Genomic DNA, 21251 nt, shown 5'->3' with positions numbered 1-21251 from the left:
TCTATTCAATGAAAGTATGTCCATCACAGGCCTTTAAATGTCTTGTTTCCTCTAACCAATAGTCCCAGACACAAAGATGGAAGATTTTCCATACGTAACAGCAGCAATATCCCAGTTTAGAAATACTCTGTTACAAGTTAAATTCATGCATTCAGGGCGTGCACTAGCTCAGTGGGTAGGGTAGGGTAGGTGCCCCATGTACAAAGGCAGTGTCCTGTCTGTGGCAGCTGCGGGTTTGATTCCAGCACATTGCCCTTTGCTGTATGTCATCCTCTCTCTCTCTTTCCCCTCACGCCTCTGACTGTCATGTCATTAAGGGCTGAAATAAGAAAATAATCATAAAAGAATAATCTTAAAAAAGTAAAATAATATATGAAAATAATATACAAATAATATACTATAAAACAATACTATAGAATGACATACTATACTAAATAAAAATATCTACACTAAATAAATAAATAATAATCTTAAAAAAATAAAGCCATGCATTCAAAATGTTACTTAAGCAAAAATATGAAAGTACAGGCATCAAAATAACAAATACCAAAAAATAAAAGTGTTGAAGGTAGAACTAATTTTAATTACTTGCTTGTGAAAATCTCTCCTTATAACAATACATAACATGATTCATTTGTTGTTTATATTTTGTATAATTTATATAAATCTGCACCTAGCAACTAAACTTATCAAATAAATATAGTGGTGTAAAAAGTACAATCTTTGCTTCCAGAGTGTTGTAGAGTAGAAGCTTTAAAATAGAATTACTCCAGTAAAGTACAAGTACCTCAAAATTGTATTTAAGCACAGTACTTGAATTTATGTACTTAATTACTTCCCATCAGGGGTTTATATCTGAGGTGGGACCAAGTCTTTGATTTGCAAGCCACATCTAAGTCTCAAGTTTTAACATACAAGTCCTGAGTCAAGTCCCAAGTCCTGAACTTTGAGTTTTGAGTCCTAAACATGCCATAACGTGCACTTCACCATCTGTAATGCCATTTTAACAACAGAGTAGTAATATATTAAATTTACAAAAACTCATGAATGCTTTTTAAGATTTGCACTTATTTGTTTAAGTGCAGCTGACCATAATTACCAAAAACAAGTAGTGCTGACATTCACTTTCACAGCATGCAGCTGGTAAATGTCCTGGCTTGTTGTGTTTATCATATTTAATGTTGGAAAAATTGCGTTTTCTTCCCAAATTTGTGAGACATTTTCTGTAAGAGTGTTCTTCCTTTAAAGTGATCTTGCATGTTGTTGTTGTTTATATCTAAATGAAATAAAAAGAAGAACATCAACATAAGTTGATTTAGAAAATAAAGGTGAATGAATTGATTTGTGGCTTTTTTTAAATAACATACTTTATAATCTTTGGGCTTTGGGAAGGTGTCAAGCGTTCTGAGTCAAAAGGCTCAAGTCCAAGTCAAGCTACATGTCTTTTTTGATGTTGTCAAATCATGTCTAAAGTCATTAAATTTGTTAACTGAGTCTGATTCAAGTCCAAGCTGTGTGACTTGTGTTCACACCTCTGGTTTATACTGGTATTAGATAAAGACAACCAGCAGGTTAGGGTTTATTTTAAAAGGACTTTATATAGATCAAAATAGTTGCTAAATTACTTTTCTGTCTGTCCAAAGAGTGATCAACCATCATAGCTCTAAATCTTTCCCTTCTGTTGTGAATTACTGGAACATTTGAACTAATCACTTCTCTAAGAATTGATTGAAATTAACCAATCTGTTAATGAAACATTGGTCTTTGGTTGAACTGCTTACACCTTAGACACATGCATCCTTTGACAGGGGGTTGTAGGTAAGTCAAAAAGTTTGGAAACCACTGCTCCAGACAACACTGTGGTGTTGGTTTTGTCAATCCATCTAATAAATCATGTGTTGCAGGAGGAGACGACCGCCGGGTGCTGCTGTGGCACATGGAACAAGCCATCCACGCTCGCTCCAAGCCTGTGAAGCTGAAGGGCGAGCACCTGTCCAACATCTTCTGCCTGGCCTTTGACAGCACCAACAAGAAGGTCTTCTCTGGCGGTAAGAGCGAGAAATACATCTGATCTGTGCTCTGTCACAACAGCAAAGGCTCATTCCTTATCCTTGACCTTTGACCTGTGTAGGTGTTTTTGTGCCTTGTCCTTGGGGGCCTGTAGGTGAAAGGTAGATCTGATTAAGATGAAAGCTTTGATGCATTCGGGATGCAGCTTTTATCTTTGAGAGCAGAGACTCTATCAGATAAAATATTTGATGGATACTTTTATGTGCATTTAAGTGGTCACAGAAATACTGTAGTTACTTTTTTTATCTATATTAATGGTTTTCAATTCTTCCTGCTCCTTTTTTAAGCGTGTCTGTTGATGCTTTGTTTGTTTAGTTTTTATTTTATGTTTTGTTCAAAATAAAGTCATTCATTCACTCACGTGGTGAATTCTGTTCACTGACTGTTCTCAAACCGCTATGCAAATTAAGTCAAGAGGAAAGAATATTGATAATGGTATGCAAAGATTTAGATGACAGATCATTAATTAACCACACTGTTAAAACCCCCCTGAAGGCAAAGCAGGTTTTGCATCTGAACAGTGAGGTTAAATATTACAGCAGAGCGCTCATCCTGTGCACCTGCATTCCTTCACTATGTGATCCACACATTGTCTGTTTGTCGTTCTGCAGGAAATGATGAACAGGTGATTCTTCACGATGTGGAGAGGTGGGTTAAATGACACTTGAAACACTTAAAGCAATCATAAAAAGCTTTGTTGTCCCTTAAGTTTGCATTTACGCAAACAAAACAATTGTTTGTTCCAACAGACGGGAAACTCTGAACGTGTTCCTGCACATTGATGCCGTGTACAGTTTGTCTGTCAGCCCGGTCAATGACAACGTGTTCGCCAGCTCGTCCGACGATGGGCGCGTTCTTATCTGGGACACCCGCGAGCCGCCAAGTGCAGGTAAGTTAAGGAGGAGGAGGAATGTATGTTCCTGTAAAGCTCATTGGTCATAATAATAATCATTTTATATAGCAATACATGTTGTTTCAAGTCTTCATTTGTCATGCACAACAATTACAGTGGCGCTGGCTGTGAAATTCTTGTTCTCAGGTTCTCCAGCGTTCCTTCCCAAGGTCCAAGGAACCTTTCCTAGGTTCAGGTCTCCAATATACATGCAAATAAAAATGAGAATCCAAGACAAAAAACACAGTTAAAGAAACAGATAACTCACACAGACACCTACGACATGATTTCTTATGGTCTGAAGTTCAGTTTAGGACAAGATGGTACAGTACCTTGTTGCTGCACATAGGTGAGACTGTGAGTGGGAGTGATGGTGTCGTCTAGGGGTTTCCGAGTGGGAGATGCTGGGTTAAGATTAGATAGACAGAAAAGTAAGAAAGAGTATAGATAGAAAAGTAAGGGTGTTTTCTCACCTGTAGTTCGGTTCATTTGGTCGCACCTGAGGGAAAAAATGATTCATTGTTGTATTTTAGTTTTCGTTCTGGTTCCTGTTCACACTGACTCTTTGCAAACAAACCAAGAGCAGTTAACATGAAGGTCTACTGACGACAGGTAACTCATTGATTGGACAGTTTTGGGGTTTGTCATCCTGCATCATCAGGACATATGTGGGGAAATCAAATTCTGGTCACTAACATATGTTCATGCAGCAGCACTTTAATGCTTCTAAAGTGTTCGTATTTATGTTCTTTGGTGTCACAAAGAGCTCATAGAGAAATAACTGATTATAACCATTATAATTAGGCTGACTTTGCCTGTTGCGTAGCTGCAGTGTAGGAGCTGTTTGGGCTACACATGGTCACAGGTTTCCATCAGTGTCATTTCCAACCTCTACCAGACTGGACACAAGGAGCTCTAGAGGGCCCTTTCTGATAAGCCTTATGTTGGTAATGCACCTGCTGGGGAGACCTTGCCACTTTATGGCTAATGAACTGATCAGTCTCTCCAGTCTGTCAACCTTAAGCCCAGAAACACCAAACTGAAACTGCCGACAGTCAGCCAGCGTGTATGTTCTGCGCTTAAATGGGAGGAGATACCTCTACGTACCAGCAGACAGTCTGCATTCATCACTCAAAAAGGGAAAACAGAAGACCATCTTTATGCTAGTTAGCCTGTTAGCACTTTAACAACACAATCCAATCTTGAAAGAACAGCGCATATTTACAGTGAACAACAACACAAAATGTTTCTGCCAAAAGAGCTCAATGGCTGAAGAAAACTAGGCTCACCTTATGTAACAGGTTTGTTTTGGTCTCAAGCCAAGAGGGAGTCACTTCTGTTTCTCCTGCTATGTGCTATTCAGCATGTTGAATCGGCCAAAAAAAGCCAACAGGTTGCCAACGAGGGGCAACGGTGCGGGACACACCACACCGACGAGGGCGGCAAATGCTCACCAGTGGGCGAACTTTGACTGACGGCTGACCGTGGGCTTGGTGACTCAGGGCCTTTAAAGATGAAAATATACACTGCTGTTGTGCGAGTCTTAAAATAGATTAAGAAGTGGTTGTAGAAGAAAGCAAATATCGTGTGGCCTCAGCCTCTCAAACCTCCTGCACTGGAAAATAAATGAGAAGTTAGTTGGTGCTCAGTCTGGTAAAACCACTGTGGGTCAGTGTGTAAATTAACCCCTACAGTGGTCTTAGTGGTAATAAAAATACACAAACGCAGCTTGTCTGTAAAGCATGTGTCTTCTCTGATGTTGTCTCTATATAACAGTAATATAAAAGCCCCTCACAGTCAGTCTCTCAGTGTATTTAAGGGACTCTGCTGGACTGAAAATAAGGTGTATAGTGGCTCTAGATGGGACTTAGTGAGACTTGTTGATAACTTTAAAAATGCAGTGGATCATCTTGCATGACGTCCACATCCTTCTATTTTTGAAGCCCTCCTTGTGACCAAGTTGGCCTAATAATACATTTAGCAGTAATCAGTACTCTGTGTGTGCCAGCAGGCTTTTTATGTCCGTCTGTTTCGGCACTCACAGTTTGAAAGGATGACAGTTAGTCACAGATGTTTCTGCACTCCTTTGTTAGTCGAGCTGTCTCTCTAAGGGCTGGTGTTTGAGTGTTAATCCCTCTGTAGCCATAAGTGTGATGCATTAAAATAAGTAAATACACCTGGGCTGGGGAATGTTTGGATTAAATTGGTGATTGATGTGAGTATTTGGGACTGGCTGGTGAGTTGACTGCCCTCTCCTGGAGTATAACTAGGTCGCATCAAACATAAAACTGTGATAAATATACGTAGAAATTTTTCCAATATTAAAAATTACATCCAGGGTTCCTACAACTTAAGGCCAATTAGATTTAAGACGTTTTAATATCAGTCTGAATGAAAATGAAGACCAGTTTTTCAATAACCAAAGTTAAAGAAAAAAATGAAACGACATCAACGTGACAGGGATTTGTGAAATAGTTTTTTTAAAAAGCACGTGTTCAGAAGAGGGACCAAGTGTGCACACACATCCAGGCAAAAATAATCAGGTACAAGAATGCTTATCTGGTAAATGGACCTGCACTTGTACAGCACTTTCTCGTCTTCCAACCACTCAAAGCACTTTTTAAAGCCATTTATACACACATTTACCCACTGGTGGCTGAGGCTAGCATACCTGCTACACAGCTTTTAACACACTCACACACCGATGGAACAGCCATCAGGAGCAAATTGGGGTTCAGTATCTTGATCAAGGAGACTTAGACATGCGGACTGGAGGAGCCGGGGATGGAAGTGCTTATCTTCAGATTAGTGGAGGACCCTCTCTACCTCTGAGCCACGGTGGCGCTCGTAGTTATAATGATGGTCTGGACACTGTTGGGTCCAAATAAATATTTATAATCTTTTCTTTGAAAGCCTTAAAACAATAAATGCTTTATGGTTTTACATTTCAACATAAAAACAGATTCATAAAATCCTAACTCCCATGTTTGAGTATTTTTAAGACTTTTGAAAGATTGATTTAAGACACCCTAATATCAATTAAGACTTTATTTTTACAGGAATGAATTTATTGTCTCTAGACTAGAAAAAAAATCTGTTTTGCATCACGAAAAAACATGTTTTTTGGCATTATTACGGAAGAAAGTATAAACAAAACTAGGTGGTATTTAGCAAGCACTAACAATAAAGCACAGCTGATGGAAATCTCATGTTTTGTCATAAGATGATGGCGCTAGATGAAAGGTCGTGGGGGGTCGCCAACCATACTGAAAAAACTGAATAGTTATGCTGATGTTAGCTCTCAGAACATCTTATGTTGGGCTGCACATTCAAACACAGGATCCAGGGAGCTGTTTCAACACTTTATTGTCGACATGGTGGGTGAACATTTTGAAGGTGGTTGTCGGATTATTTTTTTCTATAAAAATGAGTATTAAAAGAAAATGTTACTGCGCTGCATCGTGTTAAACAATAATAATAATTATATTGGTAAATTAGGTTATGATTTAACTCACATCATTAATGCATCCACTGTGGTGTTACTCTTTTTCTTCTTAAGAACTGTCCAAACCTGGCACGGTTTGAAGGGAGAAGAGCGTCACAGGCCTGAAGGGTGGAGTTATATAATGTTGGGGGGAGTGGTGTAGTCAGGAGGGACAGTCTGATGCAGGTGGGGTGGAGACTTGTGATTTAACAAATACAGTACATCCTGTGGGGTTCATGAATGTCTGTATTAAATTCCTTGGCAGTGCATTTGGTAGTTGTCGAGATATTTCCCTCAAAACAACAGATGCGAACATGGTGGTAGTGCTAGATAAGAACTCAGGGGACCCCCAGAGTCGGTAGGAAAAACTGACTTGACACCATGGATGTCAGTAAAAGTTTTTGTGCCAAGATGTTGAGATATTTCACTCTAGACCAGAGTGAACCGTTATTGTCAGAGCTTCTAATGTGGCTAAAAACCTGCCACATGAGTTCACACAAATGTTATTAATCATTTAATTATAATTCAAATCTCATCTCTTCCTGCAGAGCCGTTCTGCCTGGCCAGCTACCCCTCCGCCTTCCATAGTGTGATGTTCAACCCTGTGGAGCCCAGGCTGATCGCCACAGCCAACTCCAAGGAGGGAGTGGGATTATGGGACATCCGCAAGCCACGCAGGTTAGACCTTTTATTTTTTACAGCTCTTAAACCTTCTATCTCTTCTTGACCCAGTTTTTAAGAGACAGCCCAAGTCTACAGCTCCCTGTGGGGAAATTAGCTTTTATTGCAGCGTCACTGAACAATATCACAAGCATGCAAATAAAGAGAAGTGGAGGTAATAAAAACAAAGACAGAAATTACAGCTAATAACAGCTATTAGAGTTAATAGAACAGAAAAATCATGAAGAAGGTAAGTGGCAAAATACACTATTTGGAGAAGCAGACAGGAGTGCTGCCATTGGAGCTTCAAGATAGAAAGGTCAATTTGGGCTCAAATTGAAGCTTATGAACTTGGGAAGTTTTCTATGTACAAGTGAAGCAGAGATATTAAACATAAAGTGATGAAGAATAATCATTTTAATGAAAATTTGTCAAACGGACAGTCATTTTTTTAGTTTTTTTTTTAGGTGAGGTGTGTGATATTTTGAAATAAAATGGCAGCAAGCCCCAGAATCATATTTTGCTACTTTCCTCTTTGTGTCAGGATACTCCTTGCCAAATTTCATACTTGTATAACTATTTATGCCATCATAGCATTTGCATTTGCACTATTTTGCCAGAGACATGTCCCAAAAAATGGGGTTTCAGGCCCCTTGAGACCACACGGCAACAAGTTAGGGGTGCTCATTATCAACTTGTGATGGCCCAAAGTATAAACAGGCCAACAGGAAATAGTAATAGTAGCAGGAAACATCTTGGGGGATGGATCTCGTTCCTGGCGTATATGCTCTCATCATAGCCACCAGACTCCATTGACAAAAACACTGATTTAGGCTCGTTGAACACAGGAGCTGCTGGTCTACCGCTGCCTCAATCTGTTGGTTTGTTGTGTTATTGTGTGACTTTGGTGAATCTGAACTAAACATTTAAGATGCCAAAGTCACACAGTAACACAAACAAACAAACTAATCAAGGCAGCAGTAGACTAGCAGCTCCTGTGTTCTATGATGATAAATTACTGTTTTTCTCAATGGAGTCTGGTCATGAAGAGAGACTAGGTAAGTTTCAATTCCCTGTTGGACATTGCTCTCTGACAGTGAGAAAAAGCAGTGAAAATATTCTAAATATAGCTTTATAACTTAAACTTAAACTTGCCTGCTTCTCCAAACTGGAGGCGTGCCGACTGCCATCTACTGTATGTAATACACTGAGTATGGATAAGTACCTCGTATAACCCCACTAAGAAGATCTGAACTATCCCATTACTGGTCATTTCAGATGTTTTGTTGTTAACATTGATTTTGGACAGAAGGAGATGTTTGTATCAACAGAGTCAGTTTACAGTCAGACGTCCTCATCTGCTCTTGTGATGCATGTCAGTCCTGCTCATGTCCACCAGGTGGTGCTGTTGTCTCACAGTTACACTAATCACCACTGGCCCTCCGCCACCTGCAGCTCCGTGTTGCTGCAAAAACCAAATGTTTATGCTGATAAAATGACTGTGAAAACACTTAGTGCTGAGTGTGTGTTTACACACTCTCAGGTTTGGTTTAGGTTTTGGTTACTAGTTTACAATTGATGGTGTTTCCAATAAAAGAAAGCACTGAGTCATTTCTCTTCCTCCACTGCTGGCTCTGCCTGGCTGCACTGTGGGCATGTTTACGATTAGAAAATCCCTCAATTTACTATCAGGTTTAAAAATAGCTTTCAGTTAAAGTGAAAGTGTTTATTTGGAAAAGCAGATATTATTTATTGGTTGAATGAACCAGTGAGTATCAGTCAGAATGCTAAGATATCCAAAATGTTTCAAGGAATCATGTTTTTTTAACTGTGCACTTTGAAGAATGGCTCTTATCTGTTTTTGCAAATGAGCTCTTTCAAGTGTATTTGAAGAAAAAAATCTGCTTTAAGTTTGGTTGACCAGTAGTCGTCATTTAGGACCGTTAGTCAACTAGTCGCCTGCATGTTTACGATATTAATTTAATTATTAAATTATATATTTTGGGCTTGTTTTGAGGCATGGCCAAAACGTGTTTTGTTAAGTCACACTGACCTTTGACCACCAAAATCTAATCAGTTCAGCGTTGATTTCAAGTGAACGTTTTTGCCAAATTTGAAAAAAAAAAAAAAAAATTCCCTCAAGTTGTTCTTGAGATGTCGCGTTCACGAAAATAGGATGGCTATTGTCGGTGCGGAGGCATAAAAACATGAGGTCTGCACACTCTAGATCCCTTAAATGCAGTTTTCTTAGCACAACCACAAGTGACGTTTCAAGCTAATGCTCTCCTTCAGACTCAGCTGTGTGTATGAAGATGCCATCTTTTTTTAAAAACTCTATATTTAAAGTATTTTTAAATGTTTAGACAAACTATAAACACCATAGAGAACACTGTGTGGGGACACCGGTAAAATATTTATGAGTCCATGTGTTAAATGTCCTTTTATCGTCGGCAGATATTCACGGTGAAGCTGCGTCCACGTCTTCTGAAATAAGGACAGTCCAATTCTCCCATTGAACACGCCATCTTTAAATACGTATGCTCTGGTCACATGACTGTCATGTGATGATAAGTGTTTATTTGGATCGTCATAGAAAACGAAGAAAAATTTCCACATGTAAAATTCACCTCTGTAATGACTTTTAAATATTCTTATCAAGACATTTCTCATGATAGATGCATACATATATACAGTGTGGATGAATAGAGATGCATAAAGAGGGATCTTCATTTGTTTTCTTGGTTTGTTGTTTTGTGGGAATGTGGCCTGTGGTCTGCAGGCTTCACATTTTTATTGTGTGTGGGACTTTCACTGGTCTGGTCTTGGTCTTGATACACTGATCTTGGTCAAAACTTGGCCTCAGATTGGTGGTTTTGACACTGATACAGAGGTTTCTAAATCTAATAATAATAATAATGATAATAATAACCTTTATTTACAATAGCACCTTTCAAAACACGGTTACAAAGTGCTTAACAAAACCGAATAAAAGACAAAGCAAATAAAACAGGGTAAAAGCAGTAAAAACAGAATACACATCACAGAGTAAACACACAAAAATAAAGCAGTTAAAATCACTGAAATGATTTTAAAGATGAGACTGAGTTTGCAGCCCTGATCTCCTCAGGCAGCTCATTTCAAAATCATGGAGCTTTGATTGCAAAGGCTCTATCATCTTTATGAATTAATCTGGACTCTCAGAACAACAAGAAAAGATGCATCTGTGAATCTCAGGGTGCGAGAAGGAACACAGGGCAATAAACGATCTATTATATAACTTGGAGCAAGGCCTCTCAGGGCTTTGTAAGTCATCAGTTACATCTTAAATCTGAGTTTGAGGCGTGAGAGGGATTTTATGAACACGATATTCAAAATCAAGTAAATAATTACCACTAATCAACATCAGGCTCATTATGATAATGACATTAACAATCCTTTGTGATAATATATCAAGCTCAACTCTCCCGACATCTGATTTAGGCAGATTTGGGAAATAAGAGTATCCATGCGTACAAGTCTCACCCTGCTTTAATGTGTTCTTTCCCTCTGCTCTCTCAGCTCACTGCTGCGTTACGGAGGCAGCATGTCCCTGCAGAGCGCCATGAGTGTTCGCTTCAACAGCACCGGCACCCAGCTGCTGGCACTGCGTCGCCGCCTGCCGCCCGTCCTCTATGAGCTGCACTCCCGCCTGCCCAGCTTCCAGTTCGACAACCAGGGGTACTTCAACTCCTGCACCATGAGTTCGACAACCAGGGGTACTTCAACTCCTGCACCATGAAAAGCTGCTGCTTCGCCGGGGACAAAGATCAGGTGGGTCACAAATCCTCAACTAAAACAATCACCAGTACGTCTAGTAGAGAATTGTACGGCAAAAAGAGGCGAGCAGAATTTGAAGGCATCTATTTCCAATGTGTAACAGTATCCCAGTATTTCCAAACACACCATCCACCCACACACAAGGAAATGTATGTCTGAAATTTTCCATATCATGTACATATAAGCCAGCATGTATGGCTCTCCCGGGTGTGATTGAGCTCCTGATAGAGCAACACAAACAGTGGAGACATTGTTTTATCTGACGCCGTGGTTTCTTTAAATGGAAGGAGAGTATCAGGAACATGTGGGAGCAGTCGGAGTAAAAATAGAATAATATTAGTTCCGTCTGTGAAATTGGGACTTTTCGGTGTTGGAGGAACACCAGAAGCCCCTGTGCTCAGCCAACAGTCCTCCCGTTGGTCCTCCTCAGACATGACATCACCCTGCAGCCATGTTTATTATGTTAACATCATTCTCGGGTGTCAGTGCAGCTCACGAAGGCTTAAAAGTTATCCTTCTCTACATGAGTGAAGGAGTTTAAAGGTTACAGCATCAGGTCAGGGCTGTAGGGGAGGGTTGCTGGTTTGAGTCTCTTCACTTGCTGCCAAGTAGAGCTGAAAAACTGAATCTGAATTGAATTTTAGAGAGACTGTTGATCTCTAAATGATGAGTGGAGATTGTGGCCTGAAGCCCAAACAGAAGTCATAAATAATCCTATAAATTACTCATTATTATTAGATGTAGTCTTTTCATATGCGTACGTATATAATTGAGTCTGAGTTAAAGATATAAACTAAGCATTTTAATTTTTCTGAACTTACGACAAAGATAAACAGGGTTCCCACAGTCATGAAATTCCTGGAAAAGAAATTAAATTAAAAGATTAAAAAAAGGTTTTCTAGGAAATGGTTTGAAATTAACAGAATGTTTTGCAATAGTTTTGAACATATTTATAAATATTTTGGGCTGTTTTATGAAAATATTTTCATAAAAAAATTGATTTAAAATCTAGTGCTGCCCTGCACGCACTGAAAAAAAGTCCTTTGGATTTACTTGATTGTAATGTGTTCATTGCTCCCACACGAACACATTAAAATGAACACATAAACCATTAAATTTTCTCAATAACCATTGCTCGTCAAACCAAAATATTTAATTCACATTAGACTGTTTAAAAGAATCATGTTGTCTTTACATATAATTTTCAGTTACTGTAACACCAGTTTACTGTGTAATGTCAGAATAATTTAATCATGTCCATGGTACCTGATTTTTATCTGTAACTGCAACTTGATTTCTTAATGCTAATATAACTCGAATGTATCGTGTAACTTTTAAGATTTTTTTTATGTTATAAGCATAAGCACAAAAACACATTTGATATCACAAAAATAACTTTTACTTGGTGAAAAATATCTGGAAATATTCTGGAATTATTAATGTTAACGAATACGGTTTTGAAATATATTTGAGGCTAATGTTAGCTTGGCTAGCAAATCGTAGCTAACATTTGCATTAGCATTGATTAGCTGAAAGTGCTAACCAGCAGATAAACTGGATAAAAGCGCACTAAAAATGCTGCATCTCAAGAGACCATCTCTACCTTTGACTGATTTGTTAGGTTTTAATTACCCTCACTGTGTAGAGAGCTCTGGAGGTGGGTGTTCCCGTTCCCAGGAGGCGGGGCTTTCCATTTTGAACAAAACATGACTTCTTTTGTTCATTTCAACATGATTGAGACGTGTAGACTTCAAATCTCTTCAGATCAAGTTAATTCTACATGATTCAGATATGTTTAAAGAGGAACATTAAATAATTATGTTGACAACAATAAATGCATACAACTCATCACTTTTTCAGCGTGACCACTAAAATGTCATTATACACATAGCCCAGACAGGCATCCTGTTATCATCAAGGTCACGCTCCCTTTTTAGGGAAAGAAACAAGAGAAAAAAATTATTTTCTGCTGTATGTCATTGGTTTACCTTCTGATCTCGTTGCAGTGATGTACAGTGTACTCCAGGGTATGTCAGGACACTGTGACATCACTGTTAGGTGTGGTTACAAATGCAACAGAGCACATTTACTGACCACATCCAGCTGTGATGCAACAGACGTGAAACTCCTTCTCAGACAGGGCAGTGAATCACTGCTCTTCAGCCTGGTAAATATTATTATTAATATTACTCCTGAGGTTTTTGGGGTTTAATAATCACTTTAAGTTGTTGTGATACACTCAGAGCTGCAGTAAAACTGTTTGACCACTAGAGGCTGTAAAAACAAACAATAGCAATATGACCATACAGTAAATACTATTACATGATATAAATCTGTCAACCAGAGACGCTGACATACTGTCTACTCCAGGGGTGTCAAACTCATTTTAGTTATACAGCCCAGTTTGATCTCAGATGGGCTGGACCAATAAAACCACCGCACAATACTCTATAAGTACCATCAGCTCCAATATTTTCCCTCTTTTTGTGTCTGTAGCCGTTCGTCCTTTTACAGAGCAACTGAACAGCCTGAGATGTCTTCAGAAAAATAAGTGCAATTACTGAAGTATGTCAGTTTTTCCACATTCAGTCAGTCGACTTCTCACTGTCATTACATGTACATTTATCCACACATTTCCCGATACATATTCTTTTGAACTGAAGCTGCTGATTGACATTATCTGGCACAATGTTCAGTATCTTTAAACACAGTCACAGTAAGTATTCATTGTTGTATCAGAGGGCTGTATTCTGGTCAGGGAGGAAAAGCCTCTGAAACAGAATTTGACATGAAGTAGGCATTGTTTAACTTGCTCCTGAAACCTGGCACCTCTTGGTCTAGTCATCTAGTGGGCCGCATTGGACCCTTTGGCAGGCCGATACTGACCCATGGGCCCTATGTTTGAAACCCCAGGTCTGGTGCTTGGTCCTGAGTGGTGGAGTCAGGAGGTTCGCATCGTTTTTAGCTTTTTTTAAAAATATTAAATGAGCTAGCTTCCCTGATATCTATAGGTAGTGTGTTCCATAGCTTTGGGGTGTAATTGACAAAGGCTGCATCCCTGATCTTCGTCTTCCTGTTGTTGGGAACCTCCAATAAACCAGCAACAGATGATCACAGCGTTCTTGGAGGCAGATAGTTAACAAGGGTGTTAGCAGTGCAGCTTGGTCCGAGCTCATTTAGGGCTTTGTATACAAGGAGGAGGAGATAAAAATCAATTCTAAATGTAACAGGAAGCAACTTGAGACACAGTAGTGTATTTGAGAGACGACATCTTTTGACTAATCTCTACATACAGATATCTGAGAAGAAAGAAAAAGCTATTGGTTTGTTGTAGTTTTTATTGGTTTGGTTTATGTTTCTGGTACCAAAATCTTGTCCTGTTGCCTGTAAATGCTGCATACATATGCAGATATCTGTTTATAGAGATTATTTATACAGTGACAATTTTATTCATATCACCCCTTCCCACTGTGTGTGAGCTTACAGACTGAGAGTGTGACTGCCTACAGATTTATTTTGGAGGGTCGTGAGCAAGCCGCAGTTTCAGTTTGAGACCAAAACTGGAGAATTTCTTTAGGATTTTTATGCAGAATAATTTATACAGTGTAAATACAGGATGTGAATTTTAATAAGACAGCAGAGTTTAGAGGAAAAGAGAAGCTTTAACATGTGACACAGACCGTGATCGAGTTTAACCAGATGATTCGGCTTGTTTATTTACTGCTCTCACAGCACTCTGGTTCTTCAGAAACTTCCTCATATAGACGCAGAACCACAGACAGCAGAGGATTTTCTCAGAGTGACGTGAAAGCAGAGGTGCAGGGTGGCAACTCACCGCACAAAAATGATGGAAAGGAAAAAGGGAGGGAGTTACGGGTGTGACATTCCTTCTTGACGTGTCCTCTGGGAACCTGAGGCGGAGCACACAGGTGTTCAGTTCAGAGTGTGTTCATGTGCCCTGCAGCTACAGTGATCTGGGTAACAGTGATATGGTTTTACATGACTGCGGAGCATTTTATGTCAGGTTCTTTTCAGATAAAGTCATAGACGACTGGTATTCTTACCAAAGGAGGTAAAACAGTGACTTGAGCGAGTGACTGAAAAAGCTCACGGAGAGCAGCAGAATATTTACAGAAGGAAATTGAAGACATTTGTTTAAATCATTGGCAGATAAAACAGCACAAAAATAATTCTCAACTTGACAGAATGTCAGAAAACCAGCAGCACGAGACAAGGCCAAAAAACTAATGTAAATGATTGAACAAAAATGTGCCTCCGGTCCAGATGGTAAAATAAAGCTCAGCAGACACTGCAGCTGAACAGAAAAGTGCTAAAAGGAAGAAGAAAAGAGCCAAGTATGAGCAGAGGAGTATTTTTAAGAAGGAAAACATTCTGGTGCTTCACACTGCTCACCTAAATATTTAGTAGATGCTTATAAAAGCCGAGTGTAGAACCAGCCTCCAGCCAAACGCTCATATATTGGTGAGAAAAGCCGAGCTCAGACTGTAACCACAGCCACAGGGTGCAACCACAACGTGAGCCGCTTTGCTGTGGCTATATCCATTTATAATACTACTACTACTAGATATTAAAGTCAGTGCATAAAGTCAGCCGTACTTTAAGGGACAGTTCACCCCGAAACAAAAGAGAAACATATTCTTCCTCTTACTTGTAGTGCTGTTTATCAATCTAGATTGTTTGTGTGAGTTGCAGAGTCTTTGAGATTTCAGCCACAGAGAGAGTTATTGTGTCAAGCAAGGGAGTTCAAGTATCTCAGGGTCTTTTTCACGAGTGAGGGTAGAATGGAGCATGAGATGGATCGGCAGTTTGGTGCAGCTTCTGCAGTGCTCAGTCAAACCGTTGTCGTAAGGGGGGCTGAGCCAGAAGGCAAAGCTTTCGATTGACTAGTCCATCTACATCCCAACCCTCACCTATGGTCATGAGCTCTGGGTAGTGACTGAAAGAATGAAGTCGTGGATACAAGCGGCTAAAATGAGTTTCCTCCATGGGGTGTCTGGGCTCAGCCTTAGAGATAAGGTGAGGAGCTCAGACATCCAGACGGAGCTCGGAGTAGAGCCGCTGCTCCTTTGCATCAAAAGGGGTCAGTTGAGGTGGTTCGGGCATCTGATCAGGATGCCTCCTGGGCGCCTCCTGTTAGAGGTGTTCAGGCATGTCCCACTTGTAGGAGGCCCCGGGGCAGACCCAGAACACACTGGAGGGACTACATATCTCATCTGGCCTGGGAACGCTTTGGGGTCCCCCAGGAGGAGCTCGGAAGCATCGCTGGGGAGAGGGACGGCTAGAGTACCCTCGAACGGACCCCAGATAAGTGGAAGAAAATGGATGGATGTCTTCTGAGTATAACTGAACTAGATGGCGCTCAACATCAATGTCTCTTTCCAGAAATCATGACCTGGTTACTCAAGATAATCCACAGACCTTGATGACAGAAGTTTCTTGTAGGAACTAGTTTCTCCCTGCCAAACTACACCTGCCAACCGCATCACTACGCACTTCTCATTCGTTTCGGCCACTTGTATCTGCAATCTCATTCTTTCGGTCACTACCCAGAGCTCATGACCATAGGTGAGGGTTGGGACATAGACCAGTAAATCAAAAGCTGCACCTTCTGGCTCAGCTGCGTCTTCACCACGATGGTCTGGCGCAGTGCCCGCATCACTGCAGATGCCGCACCAAACTGCCAGTCCATCTCGGCCTCCATTCTACCCTCACTCAAGAACAAGACACTGAGATACTTGGACTCCTTCGCTGGAGGCAGTAACTCAACAAAACAACTGTTCTTTAGTACTTTTAACTTAGTGAAGTTTTAAATGTTGGACTTTTACTTGTAACAGAGTATTTCTTCACTGTGATGTTACTACTTCACTTGAGTAAAAGTTCTGAATACTTTTTCCACCACTGGCTGCCAGCCCTTTCCTTCCCTATATGGTTCTTTAAAAGACACATGTATGTATAAGACCCGAGCACATCCCCCACTCTGCAGCTCTGTCAAAACTTACCTTAAGCGACAGCTTTAAGTGGAACCATCTGTTAACAAAGTCTAATAACAGTTCAGACGAGGAGCAGGAGCTGTGTCGGGGTCAGACTGTCATGTCATGTCAGGAGCGTGTTTGATCCACATTATGAGACGATGAGCGCTGCGATAAGATCTGGTGGTTTCGTGCCATACATTGACCCCCCCAGGGTTCCTCTGCCTCAGTTAATCTGTGTGTACATGTTCTGTATATGTGGAAAGTTTTGTCCAAAGAAACAGAGCAGACTTAAACTTCTAAACATCCTTCTGTTTTGTCCTTCAGTACATCTTGTCAGGGTCGGATGACTTCAACCTCTACATGTGGAAAATCCCAAAGGACCCAGAAGCAGGTGAGTTACTTAATCTGTCTGCACTGACTGCACATTTATGTGGACGTATGCTGATGCGTAGTAAGTTTTGGGTCTCCACATGTCAGAAGAGTAGAGGTGTTTCAATACCAGCATCATAAATACCTCCAATACTATCTAAAATGCTGGATCCGATATGGGCGAGGTGCAGCTTCTAATAGTTTCCTCTTTTTTTTTTTTTTATGTGACTAAATGACCAATGAAATCTTGCCGACCAATGACCTCTCTGGTCGACTAACGTTTATTCGACTGTTAGGGGGCAGCCCTAGTTAGTAGTATACAGCTGTTCACATTTTTCAAAAAAAATAGTATGGGATTGGTACTCGTATCGGCCGACCTGCAGGTTCAGGTATGGGAATCAATTTATGGAAGTTAAAAAGGTGTTAGAACAAGATGTCATTTAGCTCCCATGATGAGAATGTTTTCCTTCTGTCTCTCTGCTAAATACTTTATTTTGTGTTTTTGGTTTGTTTAAGTTCACACTGTTCATCAGGAAGTCAGGGTTCATAAACAGATGTACCACAGCTTGCAAATACTTGCTTTAAGGACAAGTTTTGTGACCTGTCATCCTGCAAAGTTAAAGATTTCAGTGGCGTCAGACTAGGCAAAACAAACCCGACTGACCTCCAGAGAGAATGATGGACGTCTCTGTGCTCTCTGCCAACGAGCATCAGCCCAGACTGTGGTTTGCCCTCAGTTCTTCTGGTCACAGTATACTTTCCAGGCATGAGAAACGATCACATATCAGTCTCTTATTGTAGTCTTATGCCAGCCTTACACCAAACCACTTTTAAAGTGATTTCATGGTGGAAGACAAATTTCAAATGTTCGATAAAATCATGAGAGTTTTGCCAGAGTTGTCACACGCTCCTGTGATCTTGATTGTTTGGAGTAAGGTGGTCATGAAACTCAGTTCAAGCTGACTGAAGTAAGTTTTTTCCTCATCTTGACGTTTCGATTAAATCAAACATGTTTAATATCATCTCAGTTTTTAAAGTCTTATCTGATGCAAATACTAAAGTTCAATGACATGAACATTGTTAACAACCAATAGCTGCACTCTCTGCAGCACCAAACAGGAAGCAGCAAAGCAGGTAGACAGTAAACATTGGGGGGGGACTCCGGGGAGGCTCAAGAACATGAACAAGTCTCGGTTCTCTTGTACTGTGGAAAAGGAGGAGAAACTGGTGATGTTGTGGAGAGAATAAGAGTATGTGTTTAATTCAGTGTGTATCTGAGCACGTATTTTAGTGAGAAATCTTTAATTTGAAATGGTTCGACCTCTCATTCACACTGTCTCCTCCCACTGAAACGGGTTGTCTACGGGTCCTTAGAAAGTCTTAAATTGTCTTAAATTAAGTTTTATAAATATAAGACCTTAAAAAGTCTCAAAATGTCTTATATTAACTTTTCTTATATAAGGCCTAAAAAAGCCTTAAATTGTATTAAATTGAGTTTTCTTAATATAGGCCTTAAATTAAGTTTTCTTAATATAGGCCTTAAATTAAGTTTTCTTAGTACAAGGCCTAAAAAAGTCTTAAATTGTCTTAAATTAAGTTTTCTCAGTATAAAGTGTTAGAAAGTATTTGATAAAGTTTTCTTAATATAAGGCCTTAAAAGGTCTTAAAATGTCTTAAATTAAGTTTTCTTAATATAAGGTCTTTAAAAGTTTTTACTTGTCTTAAATCAAGTTTTCTAAATATAAGGCCTTAAAAAGTCTTTAATTAAATTTTCTTAATATAAGGCCTTAAAAGGTCTGAAATTGTCTTAAATTAAGTTTTCTTAGTATAAGGCCCTAAAAAGTCTTTAATTAAGTTTTCTTAATATAAGGCCTTAAAATGTCTGAAAATGTCTTAAATTAAGTTTTCTTATATAAGGCCTAAAAAAGTCTTTAATTAAGTTTTCTTAATATAAGGCCTTAAAATGTCTGAAAATGTCTTATATTAAGTTTTCTTATATAAGGCCTAAAAAAGTCTTAAATTAAGTTTTTTTTTATATAAGGCCTTAAAAAGTCTCGAAATGTCTTAAATTAAATGTTCTTAATATAAAGCCTTAAATTGTCTTAAATCAAGTTTTCTTGATATAAGGTCTTTAAAAGTCTTATATTGTGTTAAATTAAGTATTCTTAATGCAAGGTCTTTGAAAAGTCTTAACTTTAACTTGGTTATATCTGTAGACACCCTGTAAAATAGTGCAGCTAACCAACGGAAGCTGGTAGCAAGCTGAGGCGACAAAATCTGAAATTTAGAGTTTGTACGCAGATACAGTTTATCTTATTGATTATATTGATGCGGAATTGACAAGAAAACTGTCGACATATGATGCTTTTTATCTTGTGTTTCTAGAGTTCTGTGGTTTTGTGAACACTTAAAGAATTGTTAATATTTCATATTTCTTAAAGGGGGTTTGGTGTAATATTTTCCACCATGAGTAGGTAGGCATTGGTTCAGTTTAAGTTCTTACTTGTGTCCAACTTTTCCTGAGTGTGAATGTTGTCACCTGTCCAGACAAACTAAAAAACGAAAGGTAAATGCTGAAAAGTTTAAAGTGACTGCTCCGCATGGACCTACAGTGAACACGCCGCAGATGTAATTATTCTGGAAAGAAAATTCCAAAAATGCAGCACTCCAGGAATGTGGCCGTTCATAGCTCCACCTGACACATTTATGGATTTTTTTTTCCCTGGAGTTTCTCACACTGAAAATATGTGCACTGGGCCAGTTATGTGTCAGACTAATGGGTATTTCACAGTCTGTATTCTCAGATTAAATAATCATGGCTGTCTCACATGTGGATGTGTTTGTTTGAACAAATGCTTGACATAGTGTTGTATCTCTGTGACTATGAGCTCATGTGTTTGTCTGCTGGTGTCACATTAAACAAACCCACATCGTTTTCTTCCTCCAAGGCGGCCCTGGTCGTGTGGTCAACGGGGCTTTCATGGTCCTGAAGGGTCACCGCTCCATTGTGAACCAGGTCCGCTTCAACCCTCACACCTACATGATCTGCTCCTCTGGCGTGGAGAAAGTCATCAAGGTTAGTAAAGAAACAATATTGCTGTGTTTTTAAAGGGTAAGTTCAGTGTTTTCAAACCTGGACCCCATTTACCAGTGTTGTCTAAGTAACTAATGAGAGTAATGACTTTTTAAATTGGTCCAGTATTGAGTGACAGCACCACAGCAGGCAGCCACAAAACAGGCTGCAGTGTAACCACATGGGCCTGCGCACACTGTCAATTTACGTCCACTGTAAGTGTTTTTTTTTTGCCACTGACAGGCTCAGATTGTTATTATAGGTGTTTGACAACATCATGGAAAGGATCCCTACAGAGACAGACCTTTCTGTTCAAGAGTAAGATCCTTTTTGTTTAACCAGAAACAGCCCTGAAAATGCTGTTGCAAAACCCACCAGACTCCATTTAGATAAACAGTGATTTAATCACTGTAAAACACACTTCATTCAAACTTTTAAAGCGGGTTTGGTTTGTCTTTCCACTGTTCCAACAATCAACAACTTTGGTTGAGTTGAAATAAACCCTTAATTCACCCAGTTAGATGTGAAAATATGCTGACTCTATACATGCCAAAAACGCTTGATTCAAATGGAGTTTGGTGGAATTGGTGATGGCGATTTTAGGGCTGTTTCTGCCTTATCAAAATGGATCTTACTTTTTAACAAAAAGGTCGCAGCTTGTCTTGGCGCTGCCAGCTGCAGCTCTCTCGCTCAATTGACCCTTCGCTTAGTCCCACCCCTGGACTCAGACTGGCCAATCATAACGTAGCATCGGGCCGGCTCAGACCAGGGTCCAACAACAACACAGCTGTGCTCCATTGACTCAGATTTCCTTCATTTTCAGGCTGGTTTTGTGGATTTGGAGCTAAATGTTGTGCCTGGGGCACGTCGTGTATTAATGATACTCGTTACCTG

At 39.7% G+C, this 21251-nt stretch overlaps 1 protein-coding gene across 2 annotated transcripts in view; it reads left to right on the top strand.

The window, feature by feature from the left end:
- dcaf5 (ddb1 and cul4 associated factor 5) overlaps positions 1–21251 on the top strand; it is a 28418-nt gene that overhangs the window by 1293 nt on the left and 5874 nt on the right. Inside the window, exons 2-9 of one of the 2 annotated variants that reach the window (XM_050062904.1) lie at positions 1905–2048; positions 2682–2718; positions 2820–2959; positions 6995–7124; positions 10665–10807; positions 10846–10916; positions 17240–17306; positions 20233–20360. In XM_050062904.1, coding sequence (XP_049918861.1) covers positions 1905–2048; positions 2682–2718; positions 2820–2959; positions 6995–7124; positions 10665–10807; positions 10846–10916; positions 17240–17306; positions 20233–20360 — 860 coding nt within the window. Of the gene's footprint in view, positions 1–1904; positions 2049–2681; positions 2719–2819; positions 2960–6994; positions 7125–10664; positions 10917–17239; positions 17307–20232; positions 20361–21251 lie in introns of both variants that reach the window. The other variant, XM_050062903.1, reaches the window with a different exon arrangement.

The sequence above is a fragment of the Epinephelus moara genome, chromosome 14 (assembly GCF_006386435.1).
Source record: "Epinephelus moara isolate mb chromosome 14, YSFRI_EMoa_1.0, whole genome shotgun sequence".
Lineage (NCBI taxonomy): Eukaryota > Metazoa > Chordata > Actinopteri > Perciformes > Serranidae > Epinephelus > Epinephelus moara.
Note: the sequence above shows the minus strand (reverse complement) of the source record. Positions and strands in the feature narration are given on the sequence as shown.